The sequence below is a fragment of the Hippichthys cyanospilos genome, chromosome 6, assembly GCF_059441005.1.
Source record: "Hippichthys cyanospilos isolate Australia breed blue-spotted pipefish chromosome 6, RoL_Hcya_1.0, whole genome shotgun sequence".
In the NCBI taxonomy this organism is placed as follows: domain Eukaryota; kingdom Metazoa; phylum Chordata; class Actinopteri; order Syngnathiformes; family Syngnathidae; genus Hippichthys; species Hippichthys cyanospilos.
The window spans coordinates 21185278-21208125 of record NC_142374.1 but is presented as its reverse complement, the minus strand read 5'-3'; the positions used below and the strand labels follow the sequence as shown (position 1 = coordinate 21208125).

The window sequence follows — 22848 nt, the reverse complement described above, 5'->3', positions numbered from 1 at the left end:
CAAGTTTGAGAATCAATACATTTTTAAAAGGCCCCCGTTCTCATGTGACGTTACTTCTATAAATATACCAAAAAGAATCATTGATGCCGCGTGATTGCTGCCAACGACGGTAAAAAGTAGGAGCGTGCTATGATGTGTGTACGTTCCTCCCGCGCAGAACTTCAAACTCAAAGGCCAAACAACGGCAGCAATCCACTTACATCTGGCGGGTGCACTGTTATTGCTGCTTTTCTTCCAAGCGCCATTTCCAGCGCACAGCTCACGGGTGATCAATCAGTGACTGCTATCATCCTTATAACCAGGGACGCGGGTGCAGCTGCGAGTGGGATTAACATTTTTCAGTTTGCAATCCAATTCCCACTGAGCGCATCCAGGGTTTGCACCGCCGCCGCGCACCCCTGTAGTCTCCCTACTTCAAGTATCGGTTTGATACGACTAAAACAGAAGAACCGTTGCGGGAAACGTTCCGGCATACATTCGCGGGGATTCATGGTATTTTTTTGGTTGTGTTTTTGTACTGGTTTTGCTAGCAAAACCAGTCGCAAGAAAATCAGGCATTAATTTTTGTCCATTTCCTGGGTTACCTTCCAAAACAAAGCAGACAAGTATCTCCTTACCAAGTGTACAAATGTATTTCTGAAATGTATTAAATCAGACACAGGTGGCATAGCACACTATTTTGAGTCATTTGGGATTTGAGAGATGGATTTTAGTACTGGATTTTGGAACTACAATGTAGTGGTATCGCTTCATGTTCTCGCACGACTACTTGTGACCCGTTTTGAGTATCTCTGGATGATGGTCACACCTTGAAGGGTCAAACGGTTTTCTTGCATTGACCAAACTTAACCCTTGTGGGGTATCGAGTCAAATCCTTTGATCTTTACATCGACGATATTAGGGAGGTGAAATTTCACCCAGATGGTGACTACATGCCAAAGTCGCACAATCTCTGTTGTCGCATTACCAAGAGTGTGCTAACCATTGGCTAAAATACTGCGAAGAATGATCAGAAAGAAGATAACCCAAAATGTATAAGGTAGGAATGTTCAAAACCAGTCCTCAAGGGCCGCTTAACCTGCATGTTTTCTGTTGAACTTTGACATCCTGTCACCATCCGGGTGAAACTTCAGCTCCTTAGTCTCTTCTTTCAACGCATTCCCTTTGTTGTGAAATTCCTTGATAATGTGAAATCGGCTACTTAAAAATATAACCGATGCTTCAAATAAAGATTTTAAAGATGGTGGCCGGATTGTTAAACATTTACCGTTCAGTATTATGAAAAAAAAAAAGAAATGAATTGGAGTCAACTTGAACAGCAAGACAGACAGCATGTCGGTCTAATCTACAGCAATTTCACGCTACATCGTCTGGGGTCAAAGGTAACGACTAGATATGGGATGATAGCATCTTTAATCAAGACAACAGAGACGATGATATTACCGACAGCCTTGCAGCGCATTCCACCATTTCTCTTCACAAAGCCATATCGATCAGCGCTAGATTGGACTCGGCGCTCGGGAAGGGGGTCTCAGAAGAGAGGGAGTGTCTCCGCGTCATCCGCCGGCTTCTCTCAGACGGCTTTTGCATATTGGACATCGAGTCAATGAGACGCTGGTACGCCTGACTTGATTACCACCGACACTCAATCGTGCCAATGATCCCATCGTAATCCCTCTTGCTGGTAAAGCTCCGCCTTTGCACATTCAGCAGGTACCGTTCCGTCAAACGGAAGGTCGAGATATATGTGTGTATGTATATATATATACATATATATATATATATATATACCTCATACTCTGCACTGCACTATTCACTTTATACAAGCACCTTAATTATACTTGCACTAGACTCCAACGATTCACACTATTCTGTTTACACTGTTAACAAGCACCTTAAGTATACTTCTGTACTGGACTTATGTGTATCTTGTGTACTTTATTTCTCATATTTTATATCTCGACTTGAGGATACTGCTGGTAATGTGAATTTCCCTACGGGGATGAATAAAGTATCTATCTATCTATCTATCTATCTATCTATCATATATATATATATATATATATATATATATATATATATATATATATATATATATATATATATATATATATAGCGACACCCTCTTTTTAATTTGGTGATTTATTGCTATCGCTGCCTTGCAGACATGTTCTTTGAAGGAATGAATGAACGTCTCTATTGCAATCAACGCTGCATGAGAATCGTATTAATTAAGGTGAAGTGAGAAGGGGGGCGCGCACTCACAGGAAGGGATAAGGGTGAGGAAATGGAAGACAACGGTGCTCAAACAAGCCAAGGCCCAATGGTCCAAGACCACTTAAATCACATCTACTATTAATCAAGATTAATTAGTTGGGCGATTATGTTTTGCTTATACTACGGCAGCTCATTTAAGTGTAAGTTTGTGGTCGCAGCAGATTTGCTGGATCTTTTTTTGCAAAACAGATTTATACTTGTTTTTTTTTTTAGCAGAAAGTGACTCTTGGTCCCTGAAGCAAGGTTTTACATGCCTGCATGCCAATGGGAGAGAACCACTTGGTGAAAAAACAAATTTGACAAGGGGCGAGAAATGGATGAAAAACTCATTTTTCATATTTTCTACAAATTTCAGTTTTGAAGCGGGAAAAATACAGAAGAAAACTTAATATCAGAGTTTATCTAAAAAATGGTGGACTTTTGTGACTCTGACTTGACTTGGATTGAGACCTTTGTAACCCGAATTTGCTTTGACTCGATAAAGATGGGCTTGATCACCCTCCTGGGACTTGGACCTACGTGACTCTGACTTGACTTGGACCTTTGTGACTCTGACTCGACTTGGACTCGGACCTTGGTGACTCAAATTTGGCTGTGACTCGATAAAATGCTAGCCACATTGTCAAGCCACAAGATATGGCACCACATCTAAATTTTGTGGGGGCAAAAATAGTATTATTCTGTCTTGAAATATACTCTTGATCTCATCTGGACTTTGAACTTGAGTGGACCTTTGTGACTTTGACTCGACTTGGACTCAGATCTTTGTGATTCGAATTTGGCTTTGACTCGATAAAGATGGGCTTGGGGCGGGGTGGAATGTAAGCTGAACTAAAAATTTCAATTGTTGACCAATATCATAATACCCCCCCCCCCCCAAAAAAAAAAAAAATCACTCTAAAATTCATTACTTTTACATCAATCCTCAGTGAATATCAGTTATGACACAATGTCATATTCAACTTTTTTTTTTAAGGCGCTGAGCTAACGGGTCAACAAACAAATTTAACCTGTCCACTTTTGGACGTTCTTCCGCCATACGTAATTAAAACCATTGTGTGAGCCCATCAAAGACTTCACCAGTGGCTTGAGCTTTAGTCCACCTGACACAACAAATTAGCCCAGAGCGCCGCTCGGCGTTATGGTAAATACCTGTAAGCTTGTGAGAAAATCCCCCCCCACCCCCGGCCTTGATGCTGACGCTACGTGTTGCAGGACAAAGCATTAAAAGCTTCTAAAGCTCATTCTTCTCCAAAGCGCTTAGTCAGCTGCAAGGCTCTACTTGAATGGACTCACCTGTGTTTACTTGATTATTTATTTAGACACCTTACACCGAGAATATACACTCATGGGGCACCGTATTAGGTAGGGAGCCATACATATTGTATGGCTTTTATCTATGTCGCGGAGATGTGCGGCCGATTCAGGTTGGCTTGGGGCAAAATCGGGACCGCGACTGAAACTGATCCACGGTCAGTTGTATGGTTCCCTGTTTCGTTCGCAATCACGTTCACGCTCTCATTGAGTTAGAACTGAAGCCGACAAGTCATGTGACCGGATCACCGGAAGTGGTCTTATAATTAGGTACACCTGTTACCAAAATGCTGCTCTTTAATGAACGTTTAGTTTTGCCTCCATTCAACAATTATGTTATTATTATAGATGAATTAGGGGTCAGCAACTTGGTCACTCCTCCTAATTATCCTTTAAAGATAATTATTGACTTAATCAATTGTTCAGGAAAATATAAGTATAAAACAAATTTTATATTCAGTTTGTTATTCAATTGCACTATTGTAAAAACTCAGATTCTCCCCCATACTAGACTGGTTGGTCCCAACTTGTCCTGTTCCACCTCTCGTTACCTGTCAAGTTCACGATTTATTCCACTATGCTCCAAAAAGAGAACACTTTCAGTGGAATATTTATCTGTGGACAAATATTTATTCATAAATATTCCCTTTTGAGAACAGCTCTGACTTTAATGATTCTTTTGAGGACAAATATTAATAATTAAATTAATGAATATACACACACTATCGTTGGGGGAAAGTTGGGCTGAACGGACAGGTTATTTATGATGGTGTTGGTATCACAGAAACTACGTTAAATACCAAATTTCGCAATAATGATCGTATGTAGAGGAGTGTCTAATCACATTAGATCGGAAAGCCATTTTGTAATTTAAATAAAAACTAAGAATATAACTGGCATATGAAAATGAATATCCAATAGCATCAGGTCATGAACACAGAACTTTTCACCCTTCTCTAATATTACTTGCCATCCTGAATTTCAAGACAGAAAAAAAAAGTTGACCCTGGTATCATTGGGCAGCTAAAGCTGGCCTCCTGGTGGGAAGACTGACGGCGAGCGAGCCTGTGAAATGGCAGGGCTTAAATGTAAGCTGATGCCCGACAGATGGACGCCAAAGCCCTAATCCCGGCCAAGAAGCCGGTTGGTGCAACAAGGTGCAGAATTCCAACAGTGGCCAGCTGTTGTCCCGAAAACAACCACGTCTGCCGTGCCGGTCGGCGTGCTGGCCTGAACTTCACCTTGCACCTTCCCGTGCGGGTGCAGGTGTTCAAATCGCTAACGCCTTATTGCCTTCACGTGCCTCTGAGCAAAGGTGAAAATATGTTGAAAAATTAATGTGAATTTTGGACGACCCCTGGTCATGATCAAAAGGGAATTGTTCATGATCATAGGTTGAAATTTGAGAAAACTGTAATTCGGAAACATTAGCGTTCTTGCGCTTCATCCACAATTTACACCAACGGGACACACCTTAGAACTAACAAACATAAAACTGACATTAGCTACGGCTAACACTGTACATATTCAACATATTCACATAAAAACACATTCGTACCACTTTGGGTTGCTGTAAACAAACCGCTGAACACTTCCTCTTGAACTAGTTTGCTACCACGTCTGACGTTAGCATCTTTAGCACGTTAGCATAACACACAGGAAGTACATCGTGTGACCAAGAAAACGTACATGCTCAAAATGATCCCAAAATAAATATTATTTCTCCGATGGACTTGTAAATGATGGCTAGATCAATGGGAATGTAAAATAAATACGTTGCGCTTCATCCACAGTTTACACCAACGGGACACACCTTAGAACTAACAAACATAAAACTGACATTAGCTACGGCTAACACTGTACATATTCAACATATTCACATAAAAACACATCCGTACCACTTTGGGTTGCTGTAAACAAACCGCTGAACACTTCCTCTTGAACTAGTTGGCTGTCACGTCTGACGTTAGCATCTTTAGCACGTTAGCATAACACACAGGAAGTACATCGTGTGACCAAGTAAACGTACATGCTCAAAATGATCCCAAAATAAATATTATTTCTCTGATGGACTTGTAAATGATGGCTAGATCAATGGGAATGAAAAAAACAACAACCAAAAAAGCGTACAAATAAAACAACCTAAACAAAGTTCTCCGCATTCACCACCTATACACCAGCCCCATCTCAAGGCAACCAAATGAACTGCATTCATATTATCAACTGCTACAATTGATATTATGAATTTAAAGCATTTAGGAGCATTTTTTTGGGGAGCTTGGAACAGATTTAGGTTTTTTACATGTAAAAAAGCGAATTCATTTGTAAGTAGATGCATCACTGTAATTCCATTATATAAAGTGGCATTGTTTGATCAAGTGATTTTTATTGATTGATGCATTACAGTAATACAAATGTTATATTATATTCTTTTTAAATTATTGATTTACTTATTTAAATAAATAGGCCTATGTGTCTCTCTATTTTCTTCTGTATGCGGCACTCACAGGAAAATGTTTGGACACTTCTGGTTTAAGATTTTCACATGACACATGTTTATATATATATATATATATATATATATATATATATATATATATATATATATATATATATATATATATATATATATATATTTTTTTTTAAATATTAATTAAATTTAATAATTTAATAATTAATTAATTAATTTAATAAAATTTATTTTAATAAAAAAATAATATATCTTTTAATGGAAATGTAGTGTATTCTGCAATGTGAAGTGTAATTGTGATAAAATAAAAATTGGGATCTTTTTTTTAGGCACTTTGATACACTTGGGATTTTTTCTGCTTAGACAAACCTTTCACCTGTTTAAATGCTGTAAAAAGTTTTATATTGCTTTTTCCTTGTGTCAATGTTAAAAAATATACAGTTTTAGGTATACTTATTTTTTTATAGATAATAATCCTTTTTATGGTCAGCGTGGTAAGTGGCGCTTTTGTTTTGTCTTTCCTAGGGGGGCTTTGCAAAATATAATTGAGAAGCACTGATTTGCACGTTTATAGTTTTGCCGGCTTTTTGATTTTTCTGCATTTCGCTTTATCAAGGCGGAATATTTAATAGAGTGTCCAGTGAGTGCACGTCTCCAGGCTATGGCGTTTACAGCTGTGACTGCAGCTAAACTGGCGCTTCAATAAAAGGCGGCCAACATGCAAACACGGCTTCTTAGAGTCATAAATAATTGAGATTTTATACCCGCCATGAAAGCTGATGGTGACAAGAGCGGGCGGCCGAGGGCCATCTTGATTTTAATTGTGACTGACGCGCGAGTCTGGCAGAGAAAAATGTCCTTTTTCCGCGCCTCGCATCTCGGCCGAGGAAAATGAGCTGTAAATGAGTTCATGCAGAGGTGATGCAAAGCGCGAGGGGAGTTAGGCAACCTTATCTCGGGCTAGGTCCACTTTCAAATCGATAGCGTTCAACTAAACGCACGCGGACCCGCCAGGGGCTTTCGTTTTATGGCGCCGCAATTTTTCCGCCGTTTGTGTTTCCAAGTCACGATCGCAACAACGATACCGGTTGACACACGAAACGAGAGGCCCGATTGGCCCGTGGTGGGAGACAGATAACCATTCACACCTACTGGCCGTTTACAAGATCCAATTAACTTAATCTGCATGTATTTGGTCAGTGGGAGGAAGCCGGAGGGCGCGCAGGCCAGAGTAATCGCATGCTAAGCGCCGCTTCTCGACCCGCTTCTACTGACGGCGGACAATGTATAGCGCGAGTCGGTCATAAAAAACAAAAGATGAAATATTTCCAGAAGATGGGCTGGATGTGAAATAAAATAAGACTGCTAAGTTAAAAAAAAAATAATAGTTATCACATTTTCCGCACTATAAGGCGCACCGGATTATAAGGCGCACCCTCAATTAATGATATATTTGAAAACCTTTTCAATCACAATATAGTAGTACTTAAAGTAAGTCTAATATGTGACTATTTGAATACACAAGCTTTCTGTTTGGAAAAAAAAGATGAAATATGGAATAAAAGTACATCAAGAATATGGACTTAGTTATCGGGAAAAACAAAATTGCTATTTACCGTTAGCATTACTGTATGCTAGCAGACTGAAAGGCTAATATGTGACTATTTGAATACACAAGCTTTCGGTTTGGAAAAAAAAGATGGAATATGGAATATAAGTCCATCAAGAATATGGACTTAGATGTCGGAAAAAAGCAAAACTGCTATTTACCGTTAGCATTACTGTATGCTAGCAGACTGAAAGGCTAATATGTGACTATTTGAATACACAAGCTTTCGGTTTGGAAAAAAAAGATGGAATATGGAATATAAGTCCATCAAGAATATGGACTTAGATGTCGGAAAAAAGCAAAACTGCTATTTACCGTTAGCATTACTGTATGCTAGCAGACTGAAAGGCTATATGTGACTATTTGAATACACAAGCTTTCTGTTTGGGGGAAAAAAAAGATGGAATATGGAATATAAGTCCGTCAAGAATATGGACTTAGATGTCAGAAAAAAGCAAAACTGCTATTTACCGTTAGCATTACTGTATGCTAGCAGACTGAAAGGCTAATATGTGACTATTTGAATACACAAGCTTTCTGTTTGGGGGAAAAAAAAGATGGAATATGGAATATAAGTCCATCAAGAATATGGACTTAGATGTTGGAAAAAAACAAAACTGCTATTTTTAAGAAAAATTTAAGGGTTAGTTCGCTCGTCTTTTTTAAATCTCGGCAATATTGATGCTATTTACCATTAGCATTGCTGTATGCTGGCAGACTGAAAGGCTAATATGTGACTATTTGAAGAAGCTTTCTGTTCGGAATATGGAATATAAATCCATCAAGAACATGGAATTAGTTATCGGAAAAAACCAAAACTGCTTTTTTAAGAAAAATTCAAGGGTAAGTTCGCTCGTCCTTACTTGTTTACCGCAATATAGATGCTATTTAGCACTAGCATCACTGTATGCTAGCAGTCTGAAAGGCTATGCTATGTGTTTATTTTAAACACACATTTACTATTACATAAAATATTTAAAATAGTTCAAGAATATTGACTTAGCTATTTAAACTTTAAATGTACTTTTAGGCTAAGTGCTTAAAAGATAGAACAGCAGATTCCAAGGCTGTCTGGAAGATTTTCTGTGAGAAAAAAAAACATAGATGTTGGTTCAAGGTGAAGGACGCAAAGTTGTTGTTTGGCTCGTTTTGATCGATGGCGAAATGGCAGCCATCACGCAAGCGATGGGCGGACGGCCTCTGGAGACGGATGGCTTGATTGTTCCTTTAATTTGCTCAATGCCGTCGGATTCCTGCTTGAATAGGAACGCCGTCGCATCATTGAACGCGCTTGGCTGTCTTTTATGGAAGATGGAAGACGTCGCAATGAAAACAAATCAAACGCTCGGTGAGTGGTTTCTTCCATCACGGCCCGATACTTCATAAAATATCTGGGACATATGCCAGTGTTGTGATACCTAGGCAGACCGTAGGGGAGGATTTCCTGCTGTCTTTTTATCAGAAGCTTGTGGAAAGACTCCACAATAGCTAACTCTAAATATATGTTGCATAGATGCTATAATTAGCATTATTGTATGCTAGCATGCAGTGATTCAAATTGTAAATGAATTCTAAATGCATCACAAGCAGTCTTAAATAAGAAGTTTCGTTTCCCCTCATAACTAAGTCCATTTTTTCTGCATAATGAGGCACAGCCTCAAAGAACGGCCTATTTTAAAAATGTTTTTAAATATAAGGTGCGCCGCATTATAAGACGCATAGAATAGAAGCTACAATAGTGGCTGGGGTTGCGTTATGCATCCACTAGATGGAGCTACGCTAAATGGAATGTCAACAAAACAATCAGTCAGTTAAACTTTATTAATGGAAAATCAGAAATTAAGAATAAAGATGATTTGTGGAAGGTACTTTCTGAAGAATGGGAAAAAATATTTTCCTGATTACATTAAAAGACTGTTTAGATCAATGCCAAGATGAATCAAGAATTTAAAAGACTATAATTATGATTCAATTAAATTTAAACTTATTTTTTAAATCAAATAGCAGCCTAAAACCCCAAAATACATGATTTTGTTGATAATTCTCGCTCTCTTTTACAAAAATTTTTGCTCTTTCTCCTCACATAAATTACTTCTAAATTGAAGCATGTGAAGCATATCAAAAATTTAAAGAGTTATTTGTAAAAAAAATACATTTATAACTAAAATGCAGAGGTCAAAATTTAAGAAAACGAAAACTTGCGGTTCATGCACTGTATCAGGCGCACCGAAAATTTAGGTGCGCCTTATAATACAGAAATATACGTTATTCCACATCGGCAGCTAATATGCTATGTTTTTAGCAGTTAGCCAAAAAATACACTAGCACCCCTACGCTTCCGAAGTCCACTCTTACTTTGAGTATTTAAGAAAACAAAAACTTGCGATTGATGCACTGTATCAGGCGCACCGAAAATTTGGGTGCGCCTTATAAAACGGAAATATGCGTTATTCCACATCGACAGCTAATATGCTATGTTTTTAGCAGTTAGCCAAAAAATACACTAGCACCCCTACGTTTCCGTAGTCCACTCGCACAAACAGCGAGGAAAAATGATTTTGACTCCAGTGTATTCCGAAAAAAACAACACATCAAGGAAATAATCTAAAAAGAAAATATGAGTATTTTCTCTCAAACACATCTTGATTTATGAGCCTAAAAGGCGCGCGCTTGTATCAAAGTGCCACACCAAAGTCATTTCAATTTGCTGCTTGACAATTTATCTCCTTGGATAGGAATGGGCTCATGAAGAAAAGCAGTTTCCTAAGCGCCGGGGGGACATTTAAGAAGCGCACATAAGCCCGCCGAAGCGCTCTGATAGATTGTGTTCCCGCGCAATGACACAACAAAATGTGTTTTCTTCCTCCGCAGCGTGAAAAGAATCGGAAGGCTTTATTTAAGCGGCGGGTCGCCCTCGCTAGCCCGGGACGGACGTGGAGATTTGAAATATGACCCTGGAGCTCTGCGACGGTGAAGGTGAGCGCGAAGGGTTTGGGAATGAATCGTAATAACGGCGACGGTTGGCCGCTTGATTATGGCGTTATATTTGTGCCACAATTACGCACGCGCGGAAAAAAAAAAATTGAACGTTGAAAATAAAACTGAGCGAGCGAAAACAGATTTTGAGCGCAGAAAAAAAGTTCTTGAAAAGAAGTTTCTCGCTCAAAATTCCTTTTTGCTCGCTCGCGATAGCATTCTCGCACTCGACATCTCGCTCTCGTTCGCGATACGCATTTCGGGTTAACAAAGACAGCGTTAAAAATATCGATCATGTTGCCGGGGAGCAGAAAAAAGCACCGAAAATACGGTTACTATCGTAACTATTTTGTTCTGTATTACAGCGTGGTAACGCACTTATTCAATTTACAATGGTTAAATCTGAAAGAGGAATAACCAGACAGGAAGTACTGTATTAGCATTATTATGGTTATTACCATGATTATTTTTTTGTTAATTCCGTGGCAGGAAAAAGACTTTTCAAAGTAAGAGAAAACTGACTGGAATATAATGCAACATATTGCTAAATTGTGAAAAAAACATTACTCTGTATGCCTTTTCGTTCAATTTTATCTTGTTAAATTTTCTATGGATGCGCATTAGAGATGCAATTTTGCATGCAATCATAGAACATTGTTATTATTGTTATTACATTATTTGTATTATTATTCTTACTATAATAGAAAGTTATTATTTTTGTCATTATATAAAGTTACCATGATGATGATTAACACTATCATAGAAAGTTTTTACTATTATTAACATTACTTTAGAAAGATGCAATCATAGAAAGTTACAGTTATTATTATTATTACATTATTTGTATTCTTATTCTTATGATAATAGAAAGTTGTTTTTATTGTTATTATAGAAAGTTACCATGATGATGATTAACACTCTTATAGAAAGTTTTTACTGTTATTAATATTACTTTAGAAAATTATTATTATCATAGAATCATCATTGTTATTACTATAGAAATTGTTATTACTTATCAGTATTAGCAGAATTATAGAAAAGTATTATTATTAAGATTATTATTATTGTTGTTGTTATAGAACGTTATAATTAAGGTATTATAGAATTATTATAGAATATTGTTCTTCCTATTCGTAATTATTACTATTATTCGCATTATTATCAAAAGGTATTATTAATAGTCTTATTGCTGAATGTTATCATTAATAGCATTATCATAGAACGTTATTATTATTATTATTATTATTATTATTATTATTATTATAGGTTATAATTCATAGCAGTATTATAGAACATTGTTCTTATACATAATTCTTACTATTATTAGCATTATTATCAAAAGGTATTATTAATATTCTTATTCCTGAATGTTATCATTAATAGCATTATCAAAGAACGTTATTATTTTTATTATTGTTAATTTTTATTATTATTATAATTATTATTATTATGCTATCCATTACTCCCGCTCAAAATTTCAACGAAACCCCAAACGCCACATCAAAAACGTCGTCCCCGTCATTTTCCGTCGCTCACGTGACACACGGCGAGGCCGGCGGTGTCAAAAGCGCCACCCAACCACCGACGCGCCATCAATAAAACATCTAGCCCCCGCATCGCAAAAACCGACGGACCGTACGAGGTAAACGGACTTTTTCTCCACTTTTCCCATCTTCCCGCCAACAAGGCTGGCGCCAAATGTGAGGAAATGCAGAGCGCTTGAATTATTTATTCCCCATTTGCATATGCAGCCCAGTTTGAGGGGCCGGGGTGAGGAAGGGTTGCGTTACGGAGGGAGATTACTCCCGAGGATCTTAATGTGGCATACGGCGTGCTCGGGCAATTTACAGAGCCCATTACCTCACATCAGGAGCAATCGCTTGACGTGGAATGAAAGTGATACCATATGCCACCTTCGCGTTCCGCACGTACGCCCGCCATATTATTCTATTATTTGCCGGGATTGGACGGGTTACATCGCCTCTGGCTCCGCCCACCTGATCTCGGCGGTAACTACCACCATCAGCAGGCAAATCTCACAGGTTCCAAAAGTACTTTGCACTTCTGCGGCAGGCCGTCACTCGCCAGCACGGGCCAAGGTCAAACGCCGTTTCGTTTTCCCGCCGCGCTTATGGCGCCGCCTCACCCCGATCGCCGCAAGCGTCCCCCCCCCCCCCCGAAAGTTTGAGAGGGTCCAGGCGGCCGCGCGGAGGTCGCGCATAAGCGATCACTCAACTTCACCTTGTCGCGCTCGTAAAGTTTGACTTACGCCCGTCTCTCCCGGACGCCACGTAGCTCACAATTCTTAGGCGGCAGCTCATTTTCCGACTTGTCAAAATCCAACTGCGTGGAATAAACAAACGTTAGATCTTCAATTAGGTGGCCGCGGAGATGCCGTCGCCGAATTAATCGCGGGGCGCGTCGCCTAAACCGTTTGGATAAACGTCGAGTCAGCTTGATGAGGGTGTGACATCATCGTCAACGGATGGATTATTTATTTTTTATTTTTATTTTTCTAGAGCTTGAGCCATAAAACGTCTTGCTGACGCCTATCCCAGCTGTCTTCGGGCAATAAGCGGGGGACACCCTGAACTGATCGCCGGCCAATTGCAGGGCACAAAGGGACAAACAACCATTCCCAAATCCAATCACACATAAGGACAATTTAGAGTGTCCAATACATTTACCATGTTTGTCTTTGGAATGTGGGATGAACCCACGCAGGCACAGGGAGAAAACGCAAACTTCACACACACTAATAAATACTACAAGCTCATTCAAACTATATCAAATCGTGTGGGATTTTGTCCAATCCTTTGACTTTTAATCAAACACATTTCAGATCAAAAGGAAAACACTGATTTAAGATACCAGGAAGCTGAAATTTCACTTAGTTTGGAGTGTGCCAACGCTTGGTTAAAATAATGATGTGGAAGAAAATGACCCAAAAGTGGTCAAAATACTGCACAAAGGTTAATCAACAGGTCAAAAAGACATATTTTGTCCTGCTCCCCTCTCCCCTCTCTGCTTTCATTAACTTCAAAGAGGCTGGCCGCTTACTCAACATTGTCAATCATATTGTGTCCAATTTGGAAGTCCCCTAAAAAATTATGGATCATATTCAGTTCAAGAATTTTTTTGTCATAAGCACAGTAAAGCTATACAATGAAATGTTTATTCTATTCACTTCCTTCAGCATTCCACACAATAGAACAAATATAAAGTAGACAATAGTATACAATAACAACAGTGATTGGGCAATAATATGAGAATATGAGAATAATATTCAATGGGAAACTAAAACAAAGACGTCTGCCACGGTGGGCGCCATCTTGGTTCGCGTGAGCGCTAACTAGTACTTTCTCTTTTTTAGGACAATGCATAATAATCAACAGCTCATAAAACAATCAATGTTTGACCGTCTATTTGCCTTGCTTGTGACTGCTCACCCCTCCCCTCCCCTCGCCGTCTTTATTAACTTCAAAGAAGCTGCCCGTTTACTCGACGCTGTCGATTATATTGCGTTGTTTGGAAGTCCCTTCAAAAATAAATTCAAAACAAACAAAATAAAACTCATTACCAGTGACAATCAGTATTAGCATATAGCATATAGCATATATATATATATATATATATATATATATATATATATATATATATATATATATATATATATATATATATATATATATATATATTAGGATATATGTGATTGACTGGCAACCAGTGAGGCGATATTGTAGGTTCCGGTTCACCCGCGACCCCAATTATGAAGGCGCTCTAGAAAACCGACGGCCGGATTTTCAACACGCTTGTAAATGTCACACAAGCCACACGGCTAACATGACAGGAACACAAAGAGCGCCTTGAAAAAAATGAACAAAAAAAACACAAGTCCGCCGGCGTGTCGCCGACCCGTCAGCGCACACGTTCCTCTTTTGTGGACACACAAAGAAAAATCATAAAGAGGCGCTCATTACGGAAGGTATGACTGGCACGCGGGATCGCGTTCTTCATCAGACGCTAATTAGCACATTAGCTTGCGCGGAGTCACTCCAAAGCTGATAGAAGTCTTCTCCAACTTCTCCAGGCGAGCGTTGACAAGGGATTTGCGGCGTCTTGGCCGTACCGGGGTGACCTTGTCACCGATCCACTTGTCGCATGTGAAATACCTCCGTCGTCTTTTGTCCGAACGCCAGATTGGGCTCCCTCTAGTCGCCGTCGGATTAGCCGGCCCGGCTACGATTGGGAGCGTCTCCGCGCTATCTTTACGACCTCGACTACTGCGAGGCCGAGATAGCGAGCGGGAAGGATGCAAGGACAGCTTAGACAAGTAATTTTGCGTTTAATTGCTTCCATTTCCCGTGAGGCCCGTTTGCTTAAGCGCGCTGAAAACTCTTGTTGTTTCCCTCCTCATAATCTTTGATTATATGAAGGTCAGCGTTTTTTTTTTGTTTTTTTTTTTTATTTTGGGGGGGGGGCTGAGCATCTTAGGAGAGAATTGAGAGCAGGTGGATACGAGAGAGCACTAGCTGGAATTGCGAGTTGCATTCAACCCTTTTGGACGGCCATTTTGCCGCCCGTTTGAATTCATTGGCCTTTGAATTCCCTTTTCTTTTTAGTGCAGCTTAGTTCTCGTTTCCCTAGCCTGTATCAATAGTGTCATTATGCGCGGTTTTATCTGGCTAATTAAGGCTTCATCTTTCTGGGCGATCTCTCGGAGGACATGGATTAAGCTTCTCTATCTCCGCAACGGAGCCGCGGCGGGGTCGGCTCGGCTCGGCCTGATCCGCCGTGTCGAAGCGCTGATGCTGCTTGGCTTCAAATCCGCCTCAAGAAGGAGGGAGAGCGCGACCGTGGAAGGATATTTCCATGCAGTAGAACTCCTCTAGAACAAAATCTAATTTTTCACGACAAGAGGACTTTTCGTTGAAGCAAATCTATGCGTGAACATAAAAAACGTGTTGTGCAATTTACAATCTGGCTGAAGGTAAAAATGAAACCTTCAGGCATTGAAAAAAAAGAAATTGGCAAAGCTATAATAAGCATTGATTTTCACACTTAGGTAGTGAACAAATTATTGCTTATGGAAGTTCGCCGGTACAAACTCCATTTTGATACATTTCAAAAGGAGAACCGTGACCTAAATACCGTAAACAACTCCTGGGGAGCACAACTTTGGGGAGAGATGAGGAGTCTGTTTAGATCATTCAAATCCACTAGAATTTTTTTATCTCTATTATAGATTTGTGTTGTTTGTATCCTGTAGAGTCCAGAAATTTATATTTTGACTTATCATGAAAAAAAAAATGCGGCATGCAGGCTAGAATTTTCTATTTATTTATTTATTTTTGTTAGGGTTAGGCGAGTACAGATACCAAGATTTAATTCAGGACAATCATGAGGTTTTGGCCTGGTCCATTTTTTTTCTTCTTCTTCACAATTTTTTGGGCATGCAAAAGTTTCCATGTCACTCATACAATTCACAACATTTTAAAAATTTGTAATGCTACATGGACGCTACAGAGTAGTATTTATTTATTTATTTTTAGAGATGGGTGTGTCCTGATAGCAAAAAAAAAGTCACCAAACTTGGATTAATTACATCATTCCAAGTTCAACATATTCCAAAAATTCACGTTGCACAAGCTACTATTTTATTTTATTTTTATTTTTTATTTTATTGGGGGGGGGGCAAAAAAAATAAAGAAAAAAAATGACATTAATTTCATGATTTTTAAAGAAAATTTTCTATTACGGAATTTACGAGTTTTTCTTAAAAATTACATCATTGTTTGTTGGGAGGGAATTTGTGCATCAATTGTATTAGTGGTATCGACACTTAGTATCAGTGACTAATCGAGAGTTATTCTGAAAAAAAAACATTCTTAGTTATCAGCACATTTAAAAAAAAGGAATCATCTTCCAATGCTTTTCTACAGTTAATAAAGTATTGTACAAATTTCAAAATTGATCTGCAAAAAAACTAATGCTTATATATATATTATTTTATGAGAAATCTAACATCCCTCTCCATGTCACTTTGTCTGCTCGATCATCTGAAATCTGACCTCCTGCTTCCTGTTTCCCTCTCCTCTTCCTTCCTATCTTCGTGTTAAACAGTCAGCTGTATACAGTAACAAGCTTTTGAGGATCAAGCTTAAAAGCCTGGTCCCCTCACTTAACCTAAAGTAAAGCCTCCGTTTGTCTCAAATTGCATAATAAACGAAAGAAAAAAAAGCCCCAACACAGATCTTATGAGGGGAGGCCCTAATGCACCACGAGCACATCCAAGCATTTAAATGAAGTCTTATACTCGGGTAACGGTTGAATACGAGTGCTGAATGGATCCAAATGGAGTTGGCATTTATTTTAATGGCAAACATTTACCATCAAAACAAACAGGACATAGAGTAGACCGGGAAAAAAAGTCAACGCACTCCTGCTCAAATGCCATTTTTTTGTGATATAAAGAAGAGACTGAGGAAAAGCTATTATAAAGCTTTTGCCATCATTATTGCGATCCAATTCATAAGTAAATCAAACGTATATATAATGTAGCTACACAAGGGTAAATATTACCGAGAAGAAGCTGTAAAGATCACTAAAACATTTTTATAGCCTTCTATCTATCTATCTATCTATCTATCTATCTATCTATCTATCTATCTATCTATCTATCTATCTATCAAGATAGCTAGCTAGCTGGCAATCCCTCAAGCTAGCTAGCATGCTGCCAATCTATCTTTATCTAGCTCGCACTCTAATCTAGCTCGCTTAGCTAGTGCTTTGTCTTGCTCGCTTAGCTAAAGCTCTTTCTAGCTAGTGCTATATCTATCTAGCTTAGCTAGTGATCTAGCTATCTCATTAGCCTAGCTAACAATGTATCTATGTATCAAGAGAGCTAGCTAGCACGCTGCCAATCTATCTTGTCTAGCTCGTGCTCTTAGCTAGCGCTCTGTCTAGCTCGCTTAGCTAAAGCTCTTTCTAGCTGGTGCTATATCTATCTAGCCTAGCTAGCGATCTAGCTATTTCATTAATCTAGCTAACAATCTATGTATCAAGAAAGCTAGCTAGCACGCTGCCAATCTATCTTGTCTAGCTCGCGCCCTATCTAGGTAGCTTAGCTAGCGCTTTGTTTAGCTAGCTTAGATAAAGCTTTCTATCTATCTATCTATCTATCTATCTATCTATCTATCTATCTATCTATCTATCTATCTATCTATCTTTTTTGTTTTTTTTGTTCTTTTTACTAATAAGACATTGAGGTAGATGCAAATTTCGGACTGTTAGCAAATGCCGGTTTGTATTACACATACTAGAATGTCCCACCACTTTTATTTGTCTTTGAAATATTGCAACCCAGAGTACGATTCCGATGTCAATCCGATATCAGCAGGGATGATACATGAAACCTAAAAAAAATAAAAAGAAAGACTTGATCAAGTGATACTGCTCAAAACAGAGAATATATGACCCATTTATTCCAAATATTTGGGTTACATAAACTTTCTGGAATAAACTGCTTGTATATTAGTACTAATACTGGATATTTTGGATGTACAATCCACTGATACAATCCGATATTATTTCTTTTTTTGGGGCTACTATCTGATATCAATATGAGATCAGGACACTCATATCACATACATGAAAAATATCAAGAGGGGATGAAAACAACCATGAGTTTTTTATTTTTATTTAATTTATCTCATTAAAACCCAATTTCTCAAATGCATTATATTGGAGTTACAAGACAGGACGTAAACATACGAAGCAGTTGTGACGCTCGTATACGCCGCGGACTTCTGCGCCACCGTAATAACAAACAGAAACACGATTACCTCGCCGCACTGTCAGTCAAAACTGGCCATAATTTTCCTCCATTGTATTTGAAGCACATTACAGCGAAGCGGGCCCAATAGCTAATTTTCTAGCGAAATACATCACGTCGGGCCCCGTTATTATGAATTTGACTCATTGTCGCGCAAAATGCGACGAGTCGCTCTTTGTGCGTGCTACACGCATAAATAGTTGTTTATCAGCGGGGGGATGATTAGCGCTGCGCTGGCAAATGACAATATGCTGTCACATCTGCTCCCCTGCAAACATCCATTCAATTGCACCGAGCGAAACGGCGGCCGCCACTTGCACCGCCGCGCTTCAACGGGCGCCAGTGATATTCTCCGTAAGCGGCGGAGAGGCCCGCCTCGGTTCGCGGTTCGGGGCCGCCACTCCAAACGAGCTCTCCGCGCTCCGAGTAGGCTCGTAAAGTTGTTATGCTAACGCTCGCGCCTGGCGTGATGCCGGAGGGGATTCATGCATGCGGACGTTTCATTAGGTACAGCGGGACTAAATAAATGGGGAGGTTCTTTGTGTTGTTCTTCGGAGGATAAAGAATATATGACTTGTGACTATTGTTGGATTGTGTCTACATGTGTTGCTCCACCATTTGTGTTCATAATACCTTACTTGTAGGATGAGGGTTAGGGCTCATCTAATGTTCAATCGGTCAATAAAGAATTGTTTTTATGACACTGCTGCCTGGTTACATGTGGACGTTTCATTAGGTACACTGAGGCTATTTAAATAGAGCTGTTTTTTGGTTGTTATTATTTAGAGGATAAAGAATATATGTCTGTGACTATTGTTGGATTGTGTCTACATGTGTTGCTCCACCATTTGTGTTCATAATACCTTACTTGTAGGAATAGGGTTAGGGGTCATCTAATGTTCAATCAGGCAATAAAGAATTGTTTTTATGACTGCTGCTTGGTTACACATGGATAATTCATTATGTTAACTAAGGCTATTTAAACGGGGTTGTTGTTTTTTGTTATCATTTAGAGGAGAAATAATATATGCCTGTTTATTGTATTAAAATAGCTACATGTGTTGCTCCACCATTTTTGTTCAGATATGCATTGCTTGAAGGGTTACAACACCAATGGTATCCGTTAGCTAGTCTAGGAGATTTTTCAATTTAGGCTAGCATAAAGCTAATGAATTTTAAAGCAAGAGTTTTTTTTTTTTTTTTTAATGTAAAACCTCAATCGGGAGAGGCAATGAACAAATTTAAATAATTGTTAATCTGACACTAGTGCTTGGATGGGATTTTTCATTATCATTTAGTTGAATTTATTTTAAATCAGTTGTTTTTTAATTATTTTTACAGGAAGTTTGTTTGTTATTTTTAGTTGTTTTTTTTTAAAATTAGCTTTAGTATAGTTATTTTGTAGAAGTTATAGGGAAGTGTAGTTATAGTCTAGTTTAAAAAAAATTCTACTGAACAATAACTTGTATACCATAAAGCTTATCGTTACTATTAGTGAGATTAACTTTCTATTTTTTCCGATTCTCTCCAATTCTTTCCAATTCAAATGCATTTCACATCAAAGGGAAAGCACTGAAAGAAGAAACTAGGGAGCTGAAATTTCACCCAGATGGTGACAACATGTCAAAGTACAACACAGCACGCCCACTTAATTAAGAGTGCGCTCTCCCTTGGCTAAAATACTGCAAGAATTATATGGAAAATACTGCTTAAGAAATAAAAATAAAAATGAATACAAATAATAAAACTACGATGATAAGAAATTAGGCATTAGCTGATTTGACATCATATATTAGCAGCAAGGCCCCCCCGAAAAGAACACGTTGCCAACATGGAAATCTGCCTGGCAACAGCCATTGACAAATCCCAAAGCGCTACACACTGATGTCTTCTCCGGGCGCTCGATGAATAATCTTAACAGTCGAAGAAACACCTCCGCAACCCTTGACCTACGCACCCTATCCACAATCAATGGTGTGTTTTCCTTTTAATGATACATCTTCCGAGGGGATTTATGACAGCAATTGCATTGAAATACTATGAATTATGGGATACCGGAGGACACTACATTCAAATGAAAGAAATAAAATATCTGTAAGAAATATTGAATGAACATAGTCAAGGCTGTCCTCTAAGTGGTTCTCAGTGTTTTTGCGACATATCTTTTCAGCCAAGTACCCATTAAAAAGTGCAAAGCATTTATGGATTAAGAAAAAAAAAAAAGACTTAAAACATGGCAGCAGTTTCTGAATCATTAAACTTTACACCCTTTGAAACTTTATTTGAATCGGCCCACAAAAAGATAATCAACCTAAAGTGTCTTTTTTTTGGATTATAAAAGAAATCTGTCATCAATAAGAAATAACTTAATTATTAATACATATTTCACCTAAAAAAATCTCCATAAATTGTCAGACCTGTTCTAAAAAATGAACAATTATAAATACATATTTTTCCTTGGATAAAATATGAAACAAAAAGCGTCCTGTTTTGGGGTTACAGTAGAGATCTGTTCAAAAAATAAATATTTAACTTAATTATTAATACATATTTTTCCACACAAATAATCAAGAAAGTGTCATACCTGTTCTCAAAAAGAAATAATTCTAGATATATAATGTCCACAGAAATATATTAAATATAAAGCGTCGTGTTTTGGGATTACAGTAAGATCTCCTCACAAAAACAAATCATGAACTTAAAAAATATTGTTCCCCCAAAAAATAATCAACATAAAGTGTCAGACCTGTTCTCAAAAAGAAATAATCATCAATAAATATTTGTCCAAAGAAAAATATTCAACTTTTGGGCTCATGGTAGAGATAAATCATTAACTCGACAGGTGACGAGCGGTGGCACATGACAAATTGGGTCGAACCATTCTAGTATGAGGGCAGAATCTGTCTTAATGAAATTGAATAACCCACTGAACATAACATGTGTTTTATGAACTTAATTTTCCTGAAGCATTTAATTAATTTAACAATTATATTTAAAGGATTATTTCATGTTTGTTAAAAATCTCCAGTACCCCCTGAGCCTTTATTGCATTTTGAGAATGTTTACGATAGTACAGAAGACATATTTGGAATACAAGCAGAAAATTCTAATCACCCCCTGTTTGTGCCCGTATTTTTGATTACATCAAGAGCATGTAGACGCCCCTCTCAGCTACTTTGAGTGAAAGCGGGTCACAGTGGGATGCGGTTATTTATAATCTCCATCAAGGATTGGCATTTGATTGTTTCGGTCCGCCTGTTTACTTGATGGAGCAGCAATAAATGGCAGAGTGTGGATTTCAAACTAAATGTCCTCAAGGTACAAGGACATAGCCGCGAGAGGAGCTGGGAAGTAAAACGTTTTGTACAGCTTGCTTTGTGCCTTTTTTTGTTTCATTTAGGAAACTTTGAAATTCAATTTGTAAAGTGCTCTCTCAAAGAATTTAGAAACAAAAACATAGAAAAAGAAAAGATAAGTAGTGATGAGAAAATGAAGCCTCATGAAGAAGCTGCGTTACTGTTTTACTCCTCTAGATGGAGCTCTTGGTTTTAAACTACATGCAACAGCAGTGGTAATGTATTAAATTTTGACTCAAGAGTGCCATCTGGAGGAGTGAAAAAATATCACAAGTACTTCACGAAGCTTTGTTTGTCCATCAATAATTATAAGGCGCAGGTAATGGATGGATTATAAAAGATTTGTGTAGATATAAAGTATCCAACAGCAGTGGTAATGTATTAAATTTTGACTCAAGAATGCCATCTGGAGGAGTGAAAAAATATCACAAGTACTTCACGAAGCTTCGTTTGTCCATCAATAATTATAAGGCGCAGGTAATGGATGGATTATAAAAGATTTGTGTAGATATAAGGTATTCAACTTTGGGATCATAGTTCTCAAAAAGAAATGATTCATTGAAAAGTGATGCTGGAGTAAATGATAGTTTGGGCTAAACCATTCTGCTCTTGGGGGGCGGGGATTCTTGTGAGAATAAAAACATTGAGGGCTTTCCTATGTCCCAACAACGAAGCACTCTAAAGCAGCCATTCTCAAATGGCTACGTGAAGGCACTTCAGAGGGTGCATATGATTTTAAGAGGGTTTCTGCAGGTATTAGTAGTCTAATTTAATGTTTTTTAACAGGAACAGTACATGTTTTTTTAAAAATTGAGATCAAATGAATTAGAACATGAAGTAAAGTTGAAATCCATAGTTTTGGCTGTGAGAAGGCTCTTCAGGGGGAGCAGGACCAGGAATAGTACTTTTTTCAAATTAAGAGCAAATGAATTGGAACATGACGCTGAGTTTAAATCCACAGTTTTGAGAAAAGTGCATTTAAGTGCATCTTTTAATGGTGAGTATTTTAAGA

At 38.2% G+C, this 22848-nt stretch overlaps 1 protein-coding gene across 3 annotated transcripts in view; it reads right to left on the bottom strand.

Annotated features, from left to right (window-relative positions):
• The window catches only part of lingo1a (leucine rich repeat and Ig domain containing 1a), a 116369-nt gene that overhangs the window by 6396 nt on the left and 87125 nt on the right, over positions 1–22848 (bottom strand). Inside the window, exon 1 of one of the 3 annotated variants that reach the window (XM_088417349.1) lies at positions 1444–1658. The exons of the other annotated variants lie outside the window; for them this stretch is intronic. Coding sequence (XP_088273475.1) covers positions 1444–1470 — 27 coding nt within the window. The 5' untranslated portion in view covers positions 1471–1658. Of the gene's footprint in view, positions 1–1443; positions 1659–22848 lie in introns of those variants that run through there. 3 annotated transcript variants of the gene reach the window in all.